Source organism: Rhinolophus hipposideros (assembly GCF_964194185.1).
Source record: "Rhinolophus hipposideros genome assembly, chromosome: 12".
NCBI lineage: Eukaryota > Metazoa > Chordata > Mammalia > Chiroptera > Rhinolophidae > Rhinolophus > Rhinolophus hipposideros.
In genome coordinates this window covers 32,995,513-33,013,683 of record NC_138058.1, presented here as the reverse complement: position 1 = coordinate 33,013,683, position 18,171 = coordinate 32,995,513, and the positions used below count along the sequence as shown (strand labels likewise).

The 18,171-nt window shown below is 33.4% G+C and overlaps 1 protein-coding gene across 19 annotated transcripts in view; it reads left to right on the top strand.

Moving 5' to 3' along the window:
• Positions 1-18,171, top strand: part of EHBP1 (EH domain binding protein 1) — a 668,483-nt gene that overhangs the window by 427,953 nt on the left and 222,359 nt on the right. For all 19 annotated transcript variants that reach the window (XM_081069113.1, XM_081069112.1, XM_081069122.1 and 16 more), the window contains one exon: positions 2,478-2,531. In XM_081069113.1, coding sequence (XP_080925239.1) covers positions 2,478-2,531 — 54 coding nt within the window. The remainder of the gene's footprint in view (positions 1-2,477; positions 2,532-18,171) is intronic.

Below are 18,171 nucleotides of genomic sequence, written 5' to 3'. Positions count from 1 at the left end.
TGGTGAAAAATGTTGAAAAAAGTTTGGACACTCCTGATCTAGAGGGTAGAGAGTGGGATACAAAGAAGACTTAATTGATTCAAGCTGGAAGCAATCTTCATTGCAAATGTTTTTGTCTGGTCAATAATATAGTTAATCACGTAGCTATGCCATTTTAAAGTGTCTTGAAAATGAACATTAACTGTTTCTCTTGTACATCTTTTTGTTGACTTTGCCCTACAGATGTGTCCCTTGGTCCCATTGAAAGTATTCTTTTAGAGATACTACATCATCAGTGTTTTAAAAAAATGCTTTCTCTGCTTTGAGAATTAATAGATGTAATATGTAAGGCATTGTTCTATACTTGTTAATTTATGACATATTTATTCATTCATCAAGTATTCTGGAGTGCCCCCTGTGTGGCCGATACTTTTCTAGGTCCTGGGGACACACTGGTAAAACTGAACCAACAATGTAGCTAAAAATAAAACAGACCTGGAAGTGTAACAGAGTTTTAATACTTATTAGTTGTTCACTGTGGGACAATACATCTTTAGGTCTGTTTTCTCTTCTGTTAAATAGGAATAAAAATAGTACCCATTTCATAAATTGCTGTGATGATTAAAATACTTAGCACAATAGCCGGAGCAGAGTGTGTGCTCAGTAAGTATTTTGTATTATTATTATTATTAATTGTACTAGCTGTGCTGTAGCTATGCTGCATTCCTCCCAAAATGAGGGGGTAGGACAGGTAGGGAGGATGGTAAGATGTCTTTTTCCTCCACATTGTGTCACACTTTATTACTTGGTCTCTAAAGTAGCACTGTTTGTGCTCTAAATTCTTCATGGAAAAGCTCCTTCAACCTGTATTGATAGTATTCTCTCTCCATAAACCTACCTCATGGGCAGGGCCAGGCTGGGGAAACAAATATCAAGTAGAACGCTCTTTCTCTTCTACCTTTTGCTACCTCCTCCTGCCCATTATCACCAAGGAAACGCCTGTTTGGCAGGTTTTTATTTGTGTGATTTTACTCATAGAAATAGGTGCCTCAGTACAGCTCAGTTAACCAACCACTCTGCTATGATAGTAAAAAAAAAAAAAAAAAAAAAAGTAAACATATAAAGAAGTAACTACAGAATTTTGAATTTATCCCATAGGTTGTAAGGAGTCATTAAAGAAATCTGCGTTGGTTAACATAATCAGAACTGTTTTTGGGAGAACTTTGGGATCCATGTACAAGACTGATTGGAGGGCAGAGAGACTGAGAATGTTGTAGTTGCTTTTATCTAGGCACAAAGTAAGGGCCTGAACTGTGACAATAGAAACAGAAGATTAATAATAAACTAAAATGGAATCAGTCATGAAGTAGATGCTTCCCTAGGAGAAGCATGTGAGACCTGAGATCCAGTAGGGGAACAGCAGAGCTTGTCCCCCTTCTGTGTGTGCTCGCTCACTCTTAGAGTAGAATGTTGAGCCTAAAGTTTTCTTCATTCCTCCCCCACCTCTAACACATGGAATTGGATGTGAATAACTTCACTGCATTGTGATGAGACCTTCCACTACTTTCCTTGTTTTATGTCTTATACTCTGTTGCCTTTCGTCTTTACTTATTCTAATGCCTGTAGAATCCTATACCATCCCACCTAGCCCAGATACTTTCTCTCTCATAAAACTTTTCCTGTTCATTCCTGTAAGAAGTGATGTATTGTTTTCTAATATGGTAAAACCATGTATTTCCTTCATCATGCATTTATTTAGATTCGTTTTTTTGTCTTCAAAGGCAAAGACAACTATGTTTGAATCCATACAACACCTCTACACTCCCTTATACAATAAGTACCTAGTAAATGTTTGTCAAGTAAATACTTGTAAAAGTGTGCCTCATCTGTTTTTTTTTTGTTGTTCTTGTTTTTTTTGATGCATTTGCTTGTAGGATCCATTACCCTTTCTCAGGTTTCTGAGGCACTTCTAGGATTAAAGGGAGTGGTGGGGGATGAGAGTATCCACAGCTTTGCCAATCTGTCATTATGTATAGATTGTGAAGTCCTTTGAAGCGCTTTGAAATTCCAGATATTTACAAAATCTCTGCACCAAAGAAAACCGTCCCTCAAATGGTACTTTTAGTTTAAAATACAGGTATAAAAACGAGGGTAGGGCTTTATAGAAGTATCCAGTATCTTAATAAATGCTTCTTACTCAGTAAGAATAACTTACTTCTCACTCAGTAAGTTATCTGTCTGATCGGGTTTCATTTTATCTTGTCATCTATGCAGTGATGGAGGATAGTGATATGCATCAATACAAGTAAAATAGAGAATTTCTCAAGATTAAATAATGCTTTAAATTTAGAGAAATTTTGAAGTTCCATAAGAGTAGGCCATTCTGCCTCTCCCTTTTTAAAAGTTGGTAAGGCTAAAAGCAAGGCTGCCTGTATTTTATTAATCGGATTGATTGGGTTAAAGAAATGTATTTCAACTTAATTTTGCTTTTGTTACAGGATCCTCATGCAGAGGAATTTGAAGATAAAGAGTGGACATTTGTCATAGAAAACGTAAGCTAATGACAAATTTTGTCACCTTTCACATTTTTAACGTGCATTTTGGTGGTAGGAGAAATGTAGCCTTTTGAAAATTAAATAGTGATTTGTTACTTTTAGAATCTTTTTAACGAAATGACAGCCAATAGAATTATTTGTAAGAAATGCTTCTGTTTAAGCCATAAAAGTAAAAATATTCTTTACTACTGAATTATGTATATACTCTATGTATTCTTTGGGGGCTTGAGGGAAAGACCATGTCGTATTCATCTTTTTATCTGTTCAGCTTCTAGCATGGTGCTTTCACATAGAAAATTTCATTTAAACATTTGTTGAATGAAATCATGAGTGACTTTTGAAATATTTTAAAAATAAAGTACATGTTTTAATTCTTTGTTTCGGTTGAAGGATTCTTCTAGATTGGTGCTTTAATAATCATCTTTAATTAATTTACATATTGTGGAATCCCAAGTGGCTAGCAGGCATATAGTATGTGTTCAGTAAATGTTTTTAAATGGTGATTAAGGAAGATAGGCAATGAAAATAGAGTAAATTAAGACTGTGGGTTCTGGAGTCACGTAGACCAGATTTTCAGCCCTAGCTTTTTCACTTATAAGCTCTGATCACATTAAGTTTCTTAGCTTCTCAGCCATACATTTATAGGATTGTTGTGAGGGTTAAATAATTTCAACGAATAGCAGCTTTTCCAAACACTGCTGTCATCATTGTTGTCATGATCACTGTTAAAGTTTTAAAATATATTTATAACATATTTATAACATGCTTTGCAGCACAGCCTTCCTTCCAAATGGAGCACAGAGCCTGACTTTGTTTTGTGTCTCAGTGATAAAAGGGATCTTTACTTTTCCAGCAGTAACTGGGCCATTTTCAGTCTGGAAGAGCTGTGAAGCTTGGGAGTGAGATCAGGTCCAAGGACTGTAGGTGGAGTTCTGATGGCTGCCATAGCCAGCCAGTGTCACTGTGTTCAAGGTTCACACATGTTAACAATTCTGGCTTTTCTGTAGTGATAGATTTGAACTTTATACTTGGAGTAGCCACTGACGTTTTAAAAGCAAATAAACTTGGTCTTCTTGTAATTGGTTACAGCTTCAAAAGCTAGCTTTCATTCTGATATCAGAAGCTTCTCCCCCTGGATGTTCTTTTAGTTTTCAATATTCCTGGCTTTATTATACGTCTGAAGTCTCTTTGTCAACTTGATGTATTAAAAAATTGGCCAATTATATTTGGATTATAATTAATGATAAAAGTATGTAAAAATTAACTTTATATTTGTTTAGAAAGGTGTTCCTACTACACAATTAATTACTTTTAGGATAGAAGTACACCAGTTCCAAATTTCTGAAGAATAGGTTATGAATTAACTAACCCTGCTGAAAAGTGGAAGTGAAAAAAAATTAAAAAGCTATCAGATATGCATTAGGTTTCAATGCAACAGCATTCAAATGTATCGGATTTTAGGAAAAATCCTTTTATTAAATTCTGTTATATATTTTATAAAAGTATTTTAAAGGTCAATAGAGAAATATTAACATTTAAAATAAAACAGATTTTAAATGGGTCATTAGATAAAGAGGTATGTTTTGGATTATCCTTTTCATTTTGAGGTATTTCTCAAGTCAAAAAGTATGATTTTTATCCTTTTAATGAAAAATAATATTTATTTTAGCTCAGAAGCTTATTTTGTTCATTTGTCTGCTTTTTACTCAAATGATTGAAGTTGCTAGAAATCTGTCAGGTAAAGGAATGGCCATAGGAAGAAAATGGAAAATGAAATACGTTAGAATTCCTTCTCTCCAAATGTTTGTTAATAAATTAGATTATAAAAATCCAATAAATATAGATGGCTTTTAACTATTATTCGTATTGTTTATAAAACTATAAAACCAACATTTTAATTGAACTTTTACTGGAGATTAAATTTTACTATGCTGTCCAATGATTTTGAAGACCTTATTCTGAATTATGTAGTGGAAAAACACTGGACTTGTGGAAATTCTCAGTCATCATGCTTTTTAATAGCTGAAAGATTTTCTACTTCCTTGTCTCTTTGCCTCCTCATATTCTTATTTGAAAAAATTGCATTTTTCTTTCTCCCATCTCATAGTAGAGAGAAAATATGAATTTTTGATTGGTTAGAATTGAGTATAAATCCTGATTTTGTGTCTTTAAAAGTGGTGACTTTGAGATTATATTTTAGGACTCAGTTTCATCATCTGTAAAATGAAGAGTTTGTTTCTAAGTGACCTCAGAGGGCTTTTCTAGGTTTGTGACTTTGTTTTAGTTGATAGAAATATTTTTACAATCTTTTGAAAATTACCTTTTTGTAGATCAAATCTTTTATTTTCTAGTTCATGGAGAATGCAATATTTAAAATAATTATCCACTGTAGCATTTTGGAATAAATTAATATCTCCCTAATTTATATCTTTCTTTAAAACTCCGTATCAATGTATGTATTTTCTACATACTTTTATTTCTGAAGTGGAATATGAGTATTGTTGCAAGTTTTCTCTTCTGAACTTTTTAGCACAACAGTTTTTTCTGCTTTTCGTTTCTATAATAGTTATTTCCTAAGCCAGATTTATAAAACATTAAGTTGTGTGGGCAAAAAGGTGAAGGGGAATAGGAAGTACAAACTTCCAGTTTTAAAACAAATAAGTCATATGCCTGTAGTATACGGCATAGGGAATATAGTCAATAGTATTTTAATAACTTTGTGTGGTGACAGGTGGTTACTTGATTTTTTTGCAGTGTTCACTTTGTAAGGTATATAAATCTTGAATAACTATATTATACACCTGAAACTCATATAATATTGTATGTCAACTATAGTTTAATTTTTTAAAGAAAGGAAAATTGAATTGTATAAACTCGCTTTTCATATAAAGAAAGATATTACTCTTAGTAGCAGAAACCTAATTACTCAGCCATGGGTGTAAAAAAAATTATACCTGTCTTTTAAGAGATAGCCAAAACTTCGGGGAATCTAGGTATTGAAGAGCTAATTTGAAGAAAATTAAAATTAATAAGAATGTGGGAGGAAGGCAGTTTTCCAGTCATTAATAACGGTGACAATTAATAATGCTTGTGAGGAGCCCAGTACAAGAAAATAACATTTATTAGATGAATTTCTTATGATTTTATTATTGTTGGCTTATGCCTGTTTTTACAGCAGGTTTTTTTTTTAACAGACAGTTAGACCTATTTTACTAGCATCATGTTTGTTTTTTAAAGAGGTTAAAGAGAGAAAAGTAAATGTTAAATTCATCCCTTATACTTGCTTACATTGTGTATAGTTATCAGACTTTAGAAGTATTGTGAAATTGTTATATTCTTAATGCACAGGAAAGAGGATGAATGCATATATTTTAACTAAAGTATTTAAAATATATTAACTTAAAACAATGTATTAATTTATATACTTTAAATTAGGATAACTATCATAAGCTATGATCTATCTAATGTCAAAGGATGAGTTCATAGAATTAAACCTCTAAAACAAAACAAAAAAGGAAAGTAATGTACTCTTACCTGAAAATAGAATTGGGAAGGAACTTAATTTCTTTCTGACGGGACCAACTCCTATACAGTGAAAGGAATAAATGAATTTTGAGAATATCCAGGTGTTAATTCCTTTTTACCTGCTTTGGAAAAGAAAATCTAGGTCAATTTTCTGAGATGCCTAACAAGACCCCTGCTTGGATAAGTAAATTTAACAGGGGGAAAAATTCTGTTCCATTTAATCTCTTTATATACTACATTTTTTACATAATGCCTTTTTGTGTAATAGGCACTCAATACCTATTTAGAAAGAGGTTAGAAAGAGTGAGTGAATGATTATAGTTATGCTCAATTAACTGTTAGAAATCCTGTAAGAATTACTATTTTTAAGACAGGAATTACGTAAGTATCCATCAACTATATTGAAGAAAAATTCAACAAGTAGACTGTAGTGGCAGTGAGATAGTATGTGAAAGATCCTGTAGAAGCTCTTCTGATCAACCTCTACGTAATTTACATAGATTACCCCATGCTTTCCATTCTGTCTGTAAAGCATCCTAGTTTTAAGTCCGCCCGTGTCAACGTGGTTACCGTGTTTTCCCCAAAATAAGACCTAAACAGAAAATAAGCCCTAGCATGATTTTTCAGGATGACATCCCCTGAACATAAGCCCTAATGCGTCTTTTGGAACAAAAATTAATATAAGACTCGGTCTTATTTTCAGGGAAACATGGAATAGGTCACTCTCTGACACACTCCTACATACTTTGCTTTTCCAAGTTAAGCTGTAAGTTGGGTTTGTCCCTTACAGAACCTCTTATAAGGCTGCTGACCTGTTATTATAATTATACAATTAAATTAGATATTTCATAGGCCAACCAGTTTGAAGAATTATTTCATAAAAACTGGTAAATGCTTTAGAAAGAGTTGATAAAAGTGAGTTGTTAAAAACTGATGTAAAATCTTTTGTGGAAATACAACTGTAAAAAATTGGGACAAATTTATAAAAATCTGCAAGTTTTTATTCATATTGTTTCTCAATTGTCCTGAAGTATTCATTTCATTTTTAAAAAACTGAAGTGCACTAATGATACATTATGAGTGCTGATTATAGGAAAAAAAATCAGCAATCAACAAAGTTATACTCAGAGAAGAGGCCATGAAACTGGTGAATGAAGCACATTAATATGTACTCAACAAAATCAAAATGTGTATCAGTATTCATAATTCTGTTTAATTGACCAACTCTCTGTGCTATTCAAATCACTTAAGAGGAATTCCACTATAAATGTATATTAAACAAGCCATTCTCATGAGATCTGCCCATATACTTATGTATAGAATTAAATAACTGCTTTTAGACATTTTCTTTTAAACCAAAATTCATTATAAGTAGACATAACATGTTTCAGGTAGTAGCAGTTGGCTTTACAGTTGTCCTCCCTTATCCACAGCGGGTACGTTCCAAGACTCCCAGAGGAGGCCTGAAACCACAGACGGTATGGAGCCATATATATGCATATATATATGTTTATAAATTAAAATTTGTCATGGGTATGCATGTATGTATAGGAAAAAACAATTGTACGTACATGCATACCCATGATAAATTTTAATTTATAAATTAGGCAATTTTATGGATGGAAGATTCATCCTTCCTGTAGATCTTAGCATTCTCAGCATAACGATGTTTTTTTCTTTCCTTATTAAGTCAAGAACGTTCACCTTGAGCACTTTAGGGCTTCTCTTTGTCGTATTCTAATTGCCAGCAAGCACCTCTAATGATCTTGTGGTGCCATTATTAAGCAGAACACGGCTTACTTGAACAGGAGCACTGCTGTACCTCCACAGTCCATCTGATAACCTACAAGGCTGCTCAGTGACTAGTGGGCAGGTAGCCTATGCTCAGGACAAAAGGGATGATTCAGTTTCCTGTGGGACAGAATGTGACAGCACCAGACTTCATCATGATACTCAGAAGGGTGTGCGATTTAAAATTTATGAATTGTTTATTTCTGGAATTTTCTATTTAATATTTTTGGACTTCGGTTGACCGTGGGTAACTGGAACCTTGGAAAGTGAACCATGGACAATGGGGTCTACTAAACTTGACATTGTCTAATGTATTTTTAACCTTTTAAATAAATGAACCTGTATTCGTTTGTTCACTGACTCACTCAGTAGCATTTAATTTTCTGCATGTATTTTGTGGGGGCACTCACTGTTCGAGGTACTAAAAATAGAGTGGTGTATAAAACATTAAAAAAAACTTTTTTATGGAGCTTACATTTGTTTGTGTGTGACAGAGTAAAATTAATATGTGTGACATATATACTATGTTAGATGATATATAATGTATATTAAATATGTGATAGTATGTTAGATAAGTGCTATAGAGAAAAAGCAGGAAAGAGGGGATAAGAATTTTATGATTATGTGAATATAACGAACCTTCTTATTCCTTATAAGTTCTCCAGAAGAGAATTCAGCCATACTTATCATATTAATTTAAATTGTAGTTTAGTAAAAATTTGTTAAACAAATGTGAGGTACGATAAAGTTTAAAAATAACCTTGGGATTCTATATAAACTTTTTTTAGGTTACAGCTCCCCTCAGTGGTGAATGATGAAATTGACTCTTGTCTGGAGAATCGTCGTATTGCAGCAATAACAGTTTTACAATGTTGTGCTCGGCCTTACCTTTAAAAACGTGCTTCCACAGTGTGTACAGAAGAGCTAGTAAATTTAAAAGGATTAAGTCTGTATTTTCTTGTAAAATCTAGGTTTTGTTTGAGTCTGTTGGTAAATTGTTCTGACGCTGGAAAGTGTTCTGACACTTTGAATGGAATTTTAATACCTTTCTTTTCCTTGCACTTTGTGTTACAGCCCCACAGTCAATAAAAACAAATTAAAGTTTTTGTTTAATATAAAATATCCCAATAAAACAGAGAAGTCACCAAAATATATTACCCTAACAAATTTATTGGGCACTTGCTGTATACCCACTACTGTGTGGAATGCTTTATACACATTATCTCATTTACCCAGTACATTAACTGTGAGTCAGATATTAATAACCTTATTTATAGGTAAAGAAAGTGAGACTTAGGTTAACTAATTTGCTCAAGGTTATATAGCTAAGAAGTCAGGATTTTATCCTGTCTTGTCTTTTCACGGTCTTTGCTGTTAACTCCTCTGCATTAACTACCTTAGTTTAGTGACAAAGATGGAAATAAATCTGAAATTATAGAATTGTAGAGAAGTTTTTAATCTGCCTTCTTTACTGGTAAACCTGTAAAGGTAGTCTTTAGTTACTGTACATTTTCAGGCTAAAACTTACTGGGATTAATTACTTGACTGCTGTTAGACATTAAAAAATGGAATCCCAGAATTTATCAGTGGCTAGAATTCCGAATACTTTTTTCTCAAAGCAACCTTCTTGCCTCTTTGTGTAAATTGAGATAACGCCGTCTTCATTTTTTTGGTTCTTTTGTTTCTGGTCACAGGGAAGATTTACCAATTTTGTTCTGAGCTTTTTGCTTTGGACCAGAAAGCTACTTATACATGTCAAAATTCTGAGGTGATGTTACTACTGCTAGCTTTGTGCCCTCGCACAAGTTATTTAATCTTTTATAACCTCAGTGTATTCAGGTATAAAATTATGGTTATTAATGTCTACTTCATAGATTATTGAATATTAGAAATGTGTGTAAAACATTTAGCTCAGAAGTGGTAGCTACTTTTATATTGTTCTTACTAGATGATATAGAAAAATATAAAGGAAAGGAAGGTATATTTCCACATTTATTGTTGCAGTATTTTAGTTTTTCCACTCCTTTCTACCACTTATGCCTCTTAAAATACCTAGAATTGATCATTATCTCAAATGAATAACAAAGCACCTTGTAAACATCTTGCTTAGATTAAACTTAAAAATATTTTCATCTTTCTAAAGGTTTTTCAGCTTTTGATTTAGGGCATCTTCTACTTAATCTAAGATTAAGGACTAGTTTGTTTTCTATAATTAAACAAGTGTTGGTAATTTATTAAAATCTACCTCTGGGCCTGACTGTCTATGTTTTTATCTAGTCATAATATGAATATATGAATATACTTCAAAAACAAATATAAGTGACTTTAAAGTTATCCTTTATTTTAGATTATTTATCATCTATATCCCTGTTATTAGTGCAGATCATCAAGAATGGATACTACAGAAAAACATGTTTCTCTTTTATTTTCCATAATACGTTTGTTCACCTAAGCAGTTGACATTGTGAGTTTTATTTTAATGTGAAGCCATAACAGTTATATTTAGAAAATTAAAAAAAAATTTCCTGGTACTTTAGGTTATTCAACTAAAATCGGAAACAGTGTATTTGTAAATTATATCCATAGGTCTTAGTTTTTAAAATCTAAAAATTTTTATTCTTAGTTACTTTTGGTTTTGAATGAATCCAAAACCAGCATGTTGATGAGAAGTACCAATCTAGGTTGAATTCATTCATTCAATCATTTTGTAAACATTTAATGTGCATTTTCTATATGACCAGACATTTTGTTAATATTGAAGACACAGAGATAGTTAAGACGTGCAGAATTTCGATTCTGAGATGCGTATTTCCCCTTCCCCCGTTTTAATTTCTCTGAAATTGGGCTTATCTTACATTTTTGATGTCCAAAATTAATAACTGGTAGTGTTTTCTTCCTTTCTTAGTGCTATATAAAATAATGGCACATTATTTAAAACCCAATGGAGATTTATATTTGAGGGCATAAAGTAGCCTGTCCTCCTGTTTTGTATTAACTAGTGAAGGTGTCATATAAGTAAAAAAAGATGTACAAGAAAAAACATATCCTTAGGGTACTGTAAAGGGGAGTAGAGTCGAGGAAAGACTTTTCCTCGAGGAGGAAGTGGCTGCAGAGCTTTAGTTTGTAAGAAAAAGTAGAATTGTGCAAAAAGGCATTCTAAGCAGTGGAAAGAAAAATCAGGTAAGAGCAAATGAGACAGGGGTGAATTTAGAGTAGTAACCGTTCTTGATGAGGTGATAAGAGGAAGAGAGGAAAAAAAAACCTAAACCAACCAAAACAAAACATGAGCTCCCTACAAAAGATCAATAGACCTCTATTTTTCAAACTGTTAACCCACTAAATTTAATAATAGACATGTTATTAACTTGAGGTGCTTTGTCCTCCTAGAGATCAATGGGGTATCAAAATGTGTTAGACATTTTTCCAAAGAAGACATTTAGGTGGCCAAAAGCTACATGAAAAGATGCTGAACATCACTAATCATCAGGGAAATGCAAATCAGAACCACAATGACATATCACCTCACACGTGCTATTAGAATGGCTATTATCAAAAAGACAACAAATAAGTGTTGGTGAGGATGTGGCTAAAAGGGAACCCTTGTACACTGTTGGTGGGAATGTAAATTGATACAGCTGGTACTGTGGAAAACAGTACAGAGGCTCCTCAAAAGATTAAAAATACAACTATGTGATCCAGCAATTCCACATCTGGGTGTTTACTCAAAGAAAATGAAAACACTAATTCAAAAAGATATATGCATGCCTGTGTTTATTGCAACATTATTTACAATAGGCAAGATATGGAAGCAACCTAAGTGTCCATTGATAGATGTATGGATAAAGCAGATGTGCTATATATCTACAATGGAATATTATCCATAAAAAAAGAATGAAATCTTGTCATTTGTGACAACATGGATGGACCTAGAAGGTTTTATGCTAAGTGAAATAAGTCAGACAGAGAAAGAGGAATACCACATGATTTCACTTACATGTGAAATCTAAAAAACAAATGACCAAACAGTGCAAAACAGAAACAGACTCATAGATACAGAGAACAAACATAATTGCCAGAAAGGGGTCTGGGGAGTCTCGTGAATACCACTTTTCTAAAGGTCCAAAGGGTGAATAGTACATACAAGAATACCACAACCCACACTACAAAAATTAGAAACATTCCTTCCCCATGTAACCAATACAACAATTTATAATCTAAGTACCGATCAGAGATGACCTAGTTTTTTTAGGGCAGGACATTTTGCCCTAGTGTAGCTCTAGTTATAGCATTGCCTATTAACGTTCTTCCCACCAGAAATCTGACCCAGTTAACTTTCTTGAACCTGATCAATCCCTGCTGACATTCCTTCTATGTGAGAGTGACACTCAGTGGTGGAGAGGAGGTTCAGACTTCTGCTAAGAATATACCCCACCTTTTATTCTTCTGTTCACTCAATAACTAAAGAGAGGTTTGGTCACTAATGTAGCTGTATTGGTTGGTGTTATATACTACTATATCATATACTATATATTAATATATGATAGTTTTTTTCCTCTGTAGTTCATTCAACTTTGTATTTAGGAAGTCAGTCCTTTCCCCACCCTGTTCCTTGTAGTTGGTTAAGAAGGAAGTGAGGAAGTGGAATTCTCTCACTGCTGTAGGGTGGCAAGAAAACTCAGTGTGCTTAGCCATGGTGATTCCTCGCTGAGAGAGTTAAGTATTATCCTATACAGCACTAACCAGTTTACATTCGAAAAAGAATGATGCATGGAAGATCCCTGTATTATTTGGTCTCTTTTAGGCCATTCATTTGCTCTATGTTTCTCAAACATGTTCTTTTCTTATGGTCCAAGAGTCTTAAACCCTTTTGGATTTCTAAGTCAGGAGTTTGGAAGCAGTATATAGAGGACCTCTGCTAATCTTTTCCTTCATACGAATTTACCAGTTTGGATAAATGTAATCAAGACCAAATTTTTAAAAATCTCAACTTAAAAATTTAAGATTATTTCAAACATGTACAGAAGTAGAAGGAATAATGTAATAAACCTCTATGTATCCATCTCCTGGCTTTGACATCTTCAATATTTTGCCAAACTTCATCAATCCTCCCATTTTTTTCTTTTTTGCCAGATTATTTAAAGTAATCTCAGCTATGATATCATTTCTTCTGTAAATAATGAAGGTCATTTTTGAGCACCGTCAACTTAGGAACTTGCTAAGAGATACTGGCATGTCAGAAAAGGTGATCCACTACAAAGGACTTTTTTAAAAAAAATACATATATAAATTCCTTTTAGATGATCTTTCTGACCTGGTAGGCCTAAGGTTCAAAATTAGCTATTTTGTTTTTTGAAAAGTGATATTATTTGTTCCTGGTTCCACATAGAAAAAAAATTAACTTAATATTAGAGGCAACAAAGCTTTCCCCCTATCCCCCTCAGAACTAAACTCCTGCATTTAGAGTAGGAAGCTTATAGTTCAGACTGGCTTTTCTGGTTTTTTAATTATCCTGTCAACTTTCTGTTGTATATGATTATATGAATGGTGACTGGCTGTCTGTGTAAATTAGGTAGGGTTTCTTGATATGGGGAGTAGTTAAGCGAGGCTTTGTCAGCCAGTTGACTTTCATTTTAGTTAAATTTCAGAGAAAGTCCATATGTATACATTCTTCCCCCTCAGTTTTCTTTATGTTAAATATTTAGTGTGTTCTGATTCAGAAATCTTTTAGATGAGCTTCTGGAGGAAAACACATTTCCTTTATTCTCAAGATACCCTTTGGCTTTAAAGAAAATGATAGAGAAACTGTTTTTGCACTTAAAAGAAAAAAGAAAGGTATGCCCAAGAATGAGCATATGTGCTTTGAGGCAGCTAGAATCCATACAATCCAAAGATTCTTGTATAACTACCTATTTGCTTAAATACTTATTTAGTTTTTCATTTTCATCTTGCATAATGTCTGTCATCTTTTTGTTAATTATTTGTCAATTTTATTAGAATATATTAATTAGAAGAAAGAAGTTTCTGTCTTCAGATTCTGCATTCTAAAATTCCTGATACAGAAAGGTACCTACCACGTTTCCTGGAAAATAAGAGCTAGCCGGACCATCAGCTCTAACACATCTTTTGGAGCAAAAATTAGTATTAGACTCGGTCTTATTTTAATATAATGTAAGACTGGGTATAATGTAATGTAATATAATGTAATGTAATACAATACCACACCACACCACACCACACCACACCATACTGGGTCTTATAGAAGACCGGGTCTTACATTAATTTTTGTTCCACTAGATGCATTAGAGCTGATGGTCCAGCTAGGTCTTATTTTCGGGGAAACACGGTAACTGTGCTGTATTTATCTATATATATATAATGCCAAAAATCTCTGTTAAAATAGTAAATAAACTACTGCATGTTAATTTATTTCATGTAGTAGTTTACTTTATAAAATGTCCTAGCTAACAAATTTAAGGAAAAGTTTTATTTTGCAGCAACAAAGCACTCTTTTCATACTATTACAATATGTATGCTACTAGGTAGTCTTTTTGATTGGATTTTCTGATTTGTGTCCCAGTTCATTATGTGGAGATTCATCTTTATTGATTTTAATTGTACCTTAACTATCAAGCAAGTACAGTAGTATTATAAAACTTCACTAAGTTAAAGTCTTAGTGTCATAATTGCTTATTCATTCACTGTTTATTAAATGGATGCCATGTGGTGACAAATATTTGCTAATTATTGAGAGTGTAATAGTGAAAAAGAAGTGGCCCCTAACTACAGATATCCTGTAGTCTGTTGGGAGATAAACAGGCAACCACTAAGATAGGAGTAAGTATAGGAGTTAAATATGTACATACGTATAAAGAGTACCTAACCCCGTCTTGGTTGGGGAAGCTTTCCAATGAAAGTAATATATAAGTTGAAACCTAAAAGAAAAAAATCTTTACTATCCTTTATTTGTAACCTCAAAATCCAAAATCTCTACTACCCAGAGACTTTTTTAAATGTTTATTTTTTGGAAATTTGATTCAAACTCATTTGGTGGCAAAACCTGTCCTGACCTGAAGTGAGGCTGTTGGTAGTATTAGCTCGACTTAGTGTGAATGTTGATTCGTTTTACTGCAGAAATATTAGTAGGTTTGATTATGGGGTGCTGCCGTAGACCTCGCTGGGAGTGTGCTGTAACCTAGGCGCTGTGCTATAGGCAAAGGCGCCGTATTGCCTTTCTGAACTCCAAGTAAGAGACCTCAGATAAGAAAGAGATTAAGTATTTGGCAAGTGCTTTAGGTGGCTTGGATTCACTTGGGCAGAGGATAAGAGAGATCATGGCTGCTTTGTGGAACAACATACAATACAGTTCAGTAGATTATTTTCTTAATATTTCATTGTAAAAAGAGTGGTTCATTTTTTTTTTTTTAGGTTGTAGTAATTTACAACCATTTAGTTGAATTATAATTAAGGAATTAAAAAATTCCCTGTATAGGTGCTATGAATCTACACATTTACATGGTTCACCTGGTGGGTAATAAAGGAAAAAGCTGTTGATGTTGTTAGTTTTAGGTCAGTGATCACTTACAATCACCCATGTCCCGTTTTAACAACACAGCTACCTGGACCCCACCTTGTACCTACTGAATTAGAATTCTGATGAGAAGGGAGGTGGCTTTGAGAACATCAGGGTCATCTGCTTATGTATTTTTGGCAAAGTAAAGATTTAGAAAATGGGCTGGATGAGTGTATAAAACGGTATTTTATATTTTATGAAATGTATTCCATTATGAAAATAATTTTGTGCCCTGACACAGATTAATTAAACAGATGGTATACTTTACTAGAATTTATTACAGTTTACTGTTCTTTCTCACTTTACTGAGCTAGGCTGATGTGATATAGTAACTTTAAGATCTTGCTTCCCCTGCCTTTTAAAATAAAATTAAACTACATCAACTGGTCAATAATGTCATAAATCTTAGATAATATTTGATAAGTTTTGTTAAAGAACAAAAAATATTTTCACATAAAATACCTCATTTAATTCTTTAGAAACCTCTCTAAAGTGGACAATATTATATTTTCTTTGATTCAGTGAGGTTATGTGATTAGCCCAAGAACACACAGAAAACAACTTGGCCTGGTCTCAAATGCAAGTCTTCAGACTCTGAAGTCCCATGCATTTTACCGTTTATTCCCTCATCAAACATGTATTGTCCTAAGCACTGTATTTAGAACCTACCTGTACTAATTAATTATTGCGGGGGATACACGGGAACATCTCTACTCAGATACTAAAAACCTGGTTTCAGAGACTCATACATGAAACAAGAATAAAGTGATATGTACTATGATAAATATATAATGGTAGCTGAAAAGTATAATAGAAATTAGAGGTAGATGAGTTAATATGAATTGATATTATCAAGATTGTTTAAGAAGCAGCTTTTTAAACATGCCTAGGTTTATCCCTAGAGGTGTCAGTTTTTATCTTCCTGTATTATTAATTTTCTTCTGTAGTATGTACTTTATAGTGTTTTTATGATGAAATCTCCATGGAATCATTTCGGGAAAAGAGGCAAAAATACTATGAATTTTAAAGATGAAACATGAGTTCAGAGAAATGTCATGTCTTGATTGAGCTGCTTCTGGTTGTACTTCCCAGGTTCTCAGAGGTGTGCGTCCTGTTCCTTTACTGGTAAGGGTAATTGAGAGGAAATGTTGGAGAAGCATTAGATAGGGAGAAAAACAAGGCTTTGGGCCCAGACCTGGACTTGAATCCTACTTACTAGCAGTGTAAATTTGGACTTTATACTTATCCTTTCAGAGCCTCTGTTTTCTCATCTATAAAACAGAGGTATTTTACAGTGGTAGCTGGGATTAGCGATATTAAAGGCATAAAAGGCATCTAGCATAGTGCTTGGTATGTAGTAAGAATTCAGTACATGCTAATAATAAATGGCAGAGAGAGACTTTACAAATGAGGAGAAATAATAAATGTGGAACGAAAACTTGAAGAGGGGATAAGGAAATCACTTAATTGATTAGGTTAGAAAAGGACCAGGTCATGGAAACTCTTGAAGACCAGATTTAGAATTGAATATGCTTCACCAAAGAAAGGGTCTTTGTAACCAAAAGGTTTTTAAAAGGATGTATGTTGAAGTGTGGAGTCACTTATCCAACCATTTGGATCTCTGAAATCGTCTTTCCCTCAATAGGCAGGCAGCACTGGTGAGAGATGCCACAGCCAGCTTGCTGTCACACCAAGCAAAGGCTGTTACCCTTCAATCTTGGGACCCTTAGGGATTCTTGCCTGGATATACTTTAGAGGATTCAGATCTCTTTAAAATGTAGGTAAAAGTTTGTGTGTGAAGGTCTTCTTTTTTAAAAAAAATCATATTTTCAATGAAATTGTTGCCTCAAACACTTTAAGGATCACTGGGTGTTTTCATAATTTTTGAAAAATAGTTGTGTGGCATGATACAAGCAGGAAAACCACTTTTCATGTAGATAACCCATTGTTTTACTTTGTCACTTTAGGTAGTAGTCATCCTTTTATCTTACTTAATCTACTTTGCCTTTTGTAGACAGCAAATGGAAGGCACTAGCATATAGCCTCAATTAACATTTTTGAGTAATATTTAAAAGTTTACATTTATTAGAGGTTTAAATTAATGTATACATTTCATCAAAAAGACTGTAAAACTAAAGGAAACAGAGCCCTCGCATAATATTTTTACATCGTAATAGATATTTCTATTTAAAATTGGTAGTAGAAGAGAAAGTATTTTAGTAAATTATCACTATATCTCCAACAATTATACGTCCTTCAAGATGAGTGTAAGTTGACTAAAAGGAGACTTGTGGGAATTAAGGAAAATACCACAGCCTTATACATTCTAGTGTCTATAAACTGAAAAATAGTTTAAACTTGAACTGTATGCTGAATTAATTTGATGGCATGTAATTTGTGCAGGTGTTATTGAGTCACAGTAGTACACTGCAGTCTGTTTTCTAAATTGCTAAGCCATTTAGATTATTCTTACTTCCTGCTAGCTACCTTCAAAAGTGTTTCATATAGATGAGTGAGAAAAAACGATAACCAAAGTTGCTTTCGATTCTATTTTTTGCCAACTGGAGGGAGGAAGCTAATAAATAAGACAGCTATCAAAACAAATCTCTAATACACTAGAGATACTTAAAACCAGCAGTGTATTTGAGCAATTTTTTACATGTTAATTCATAGACATTCAGCAGTAAAAGATACTAGTACACACAAGATGTTATAAATGTGCATGAGGAATTTTTACCCCTGACGACAAAC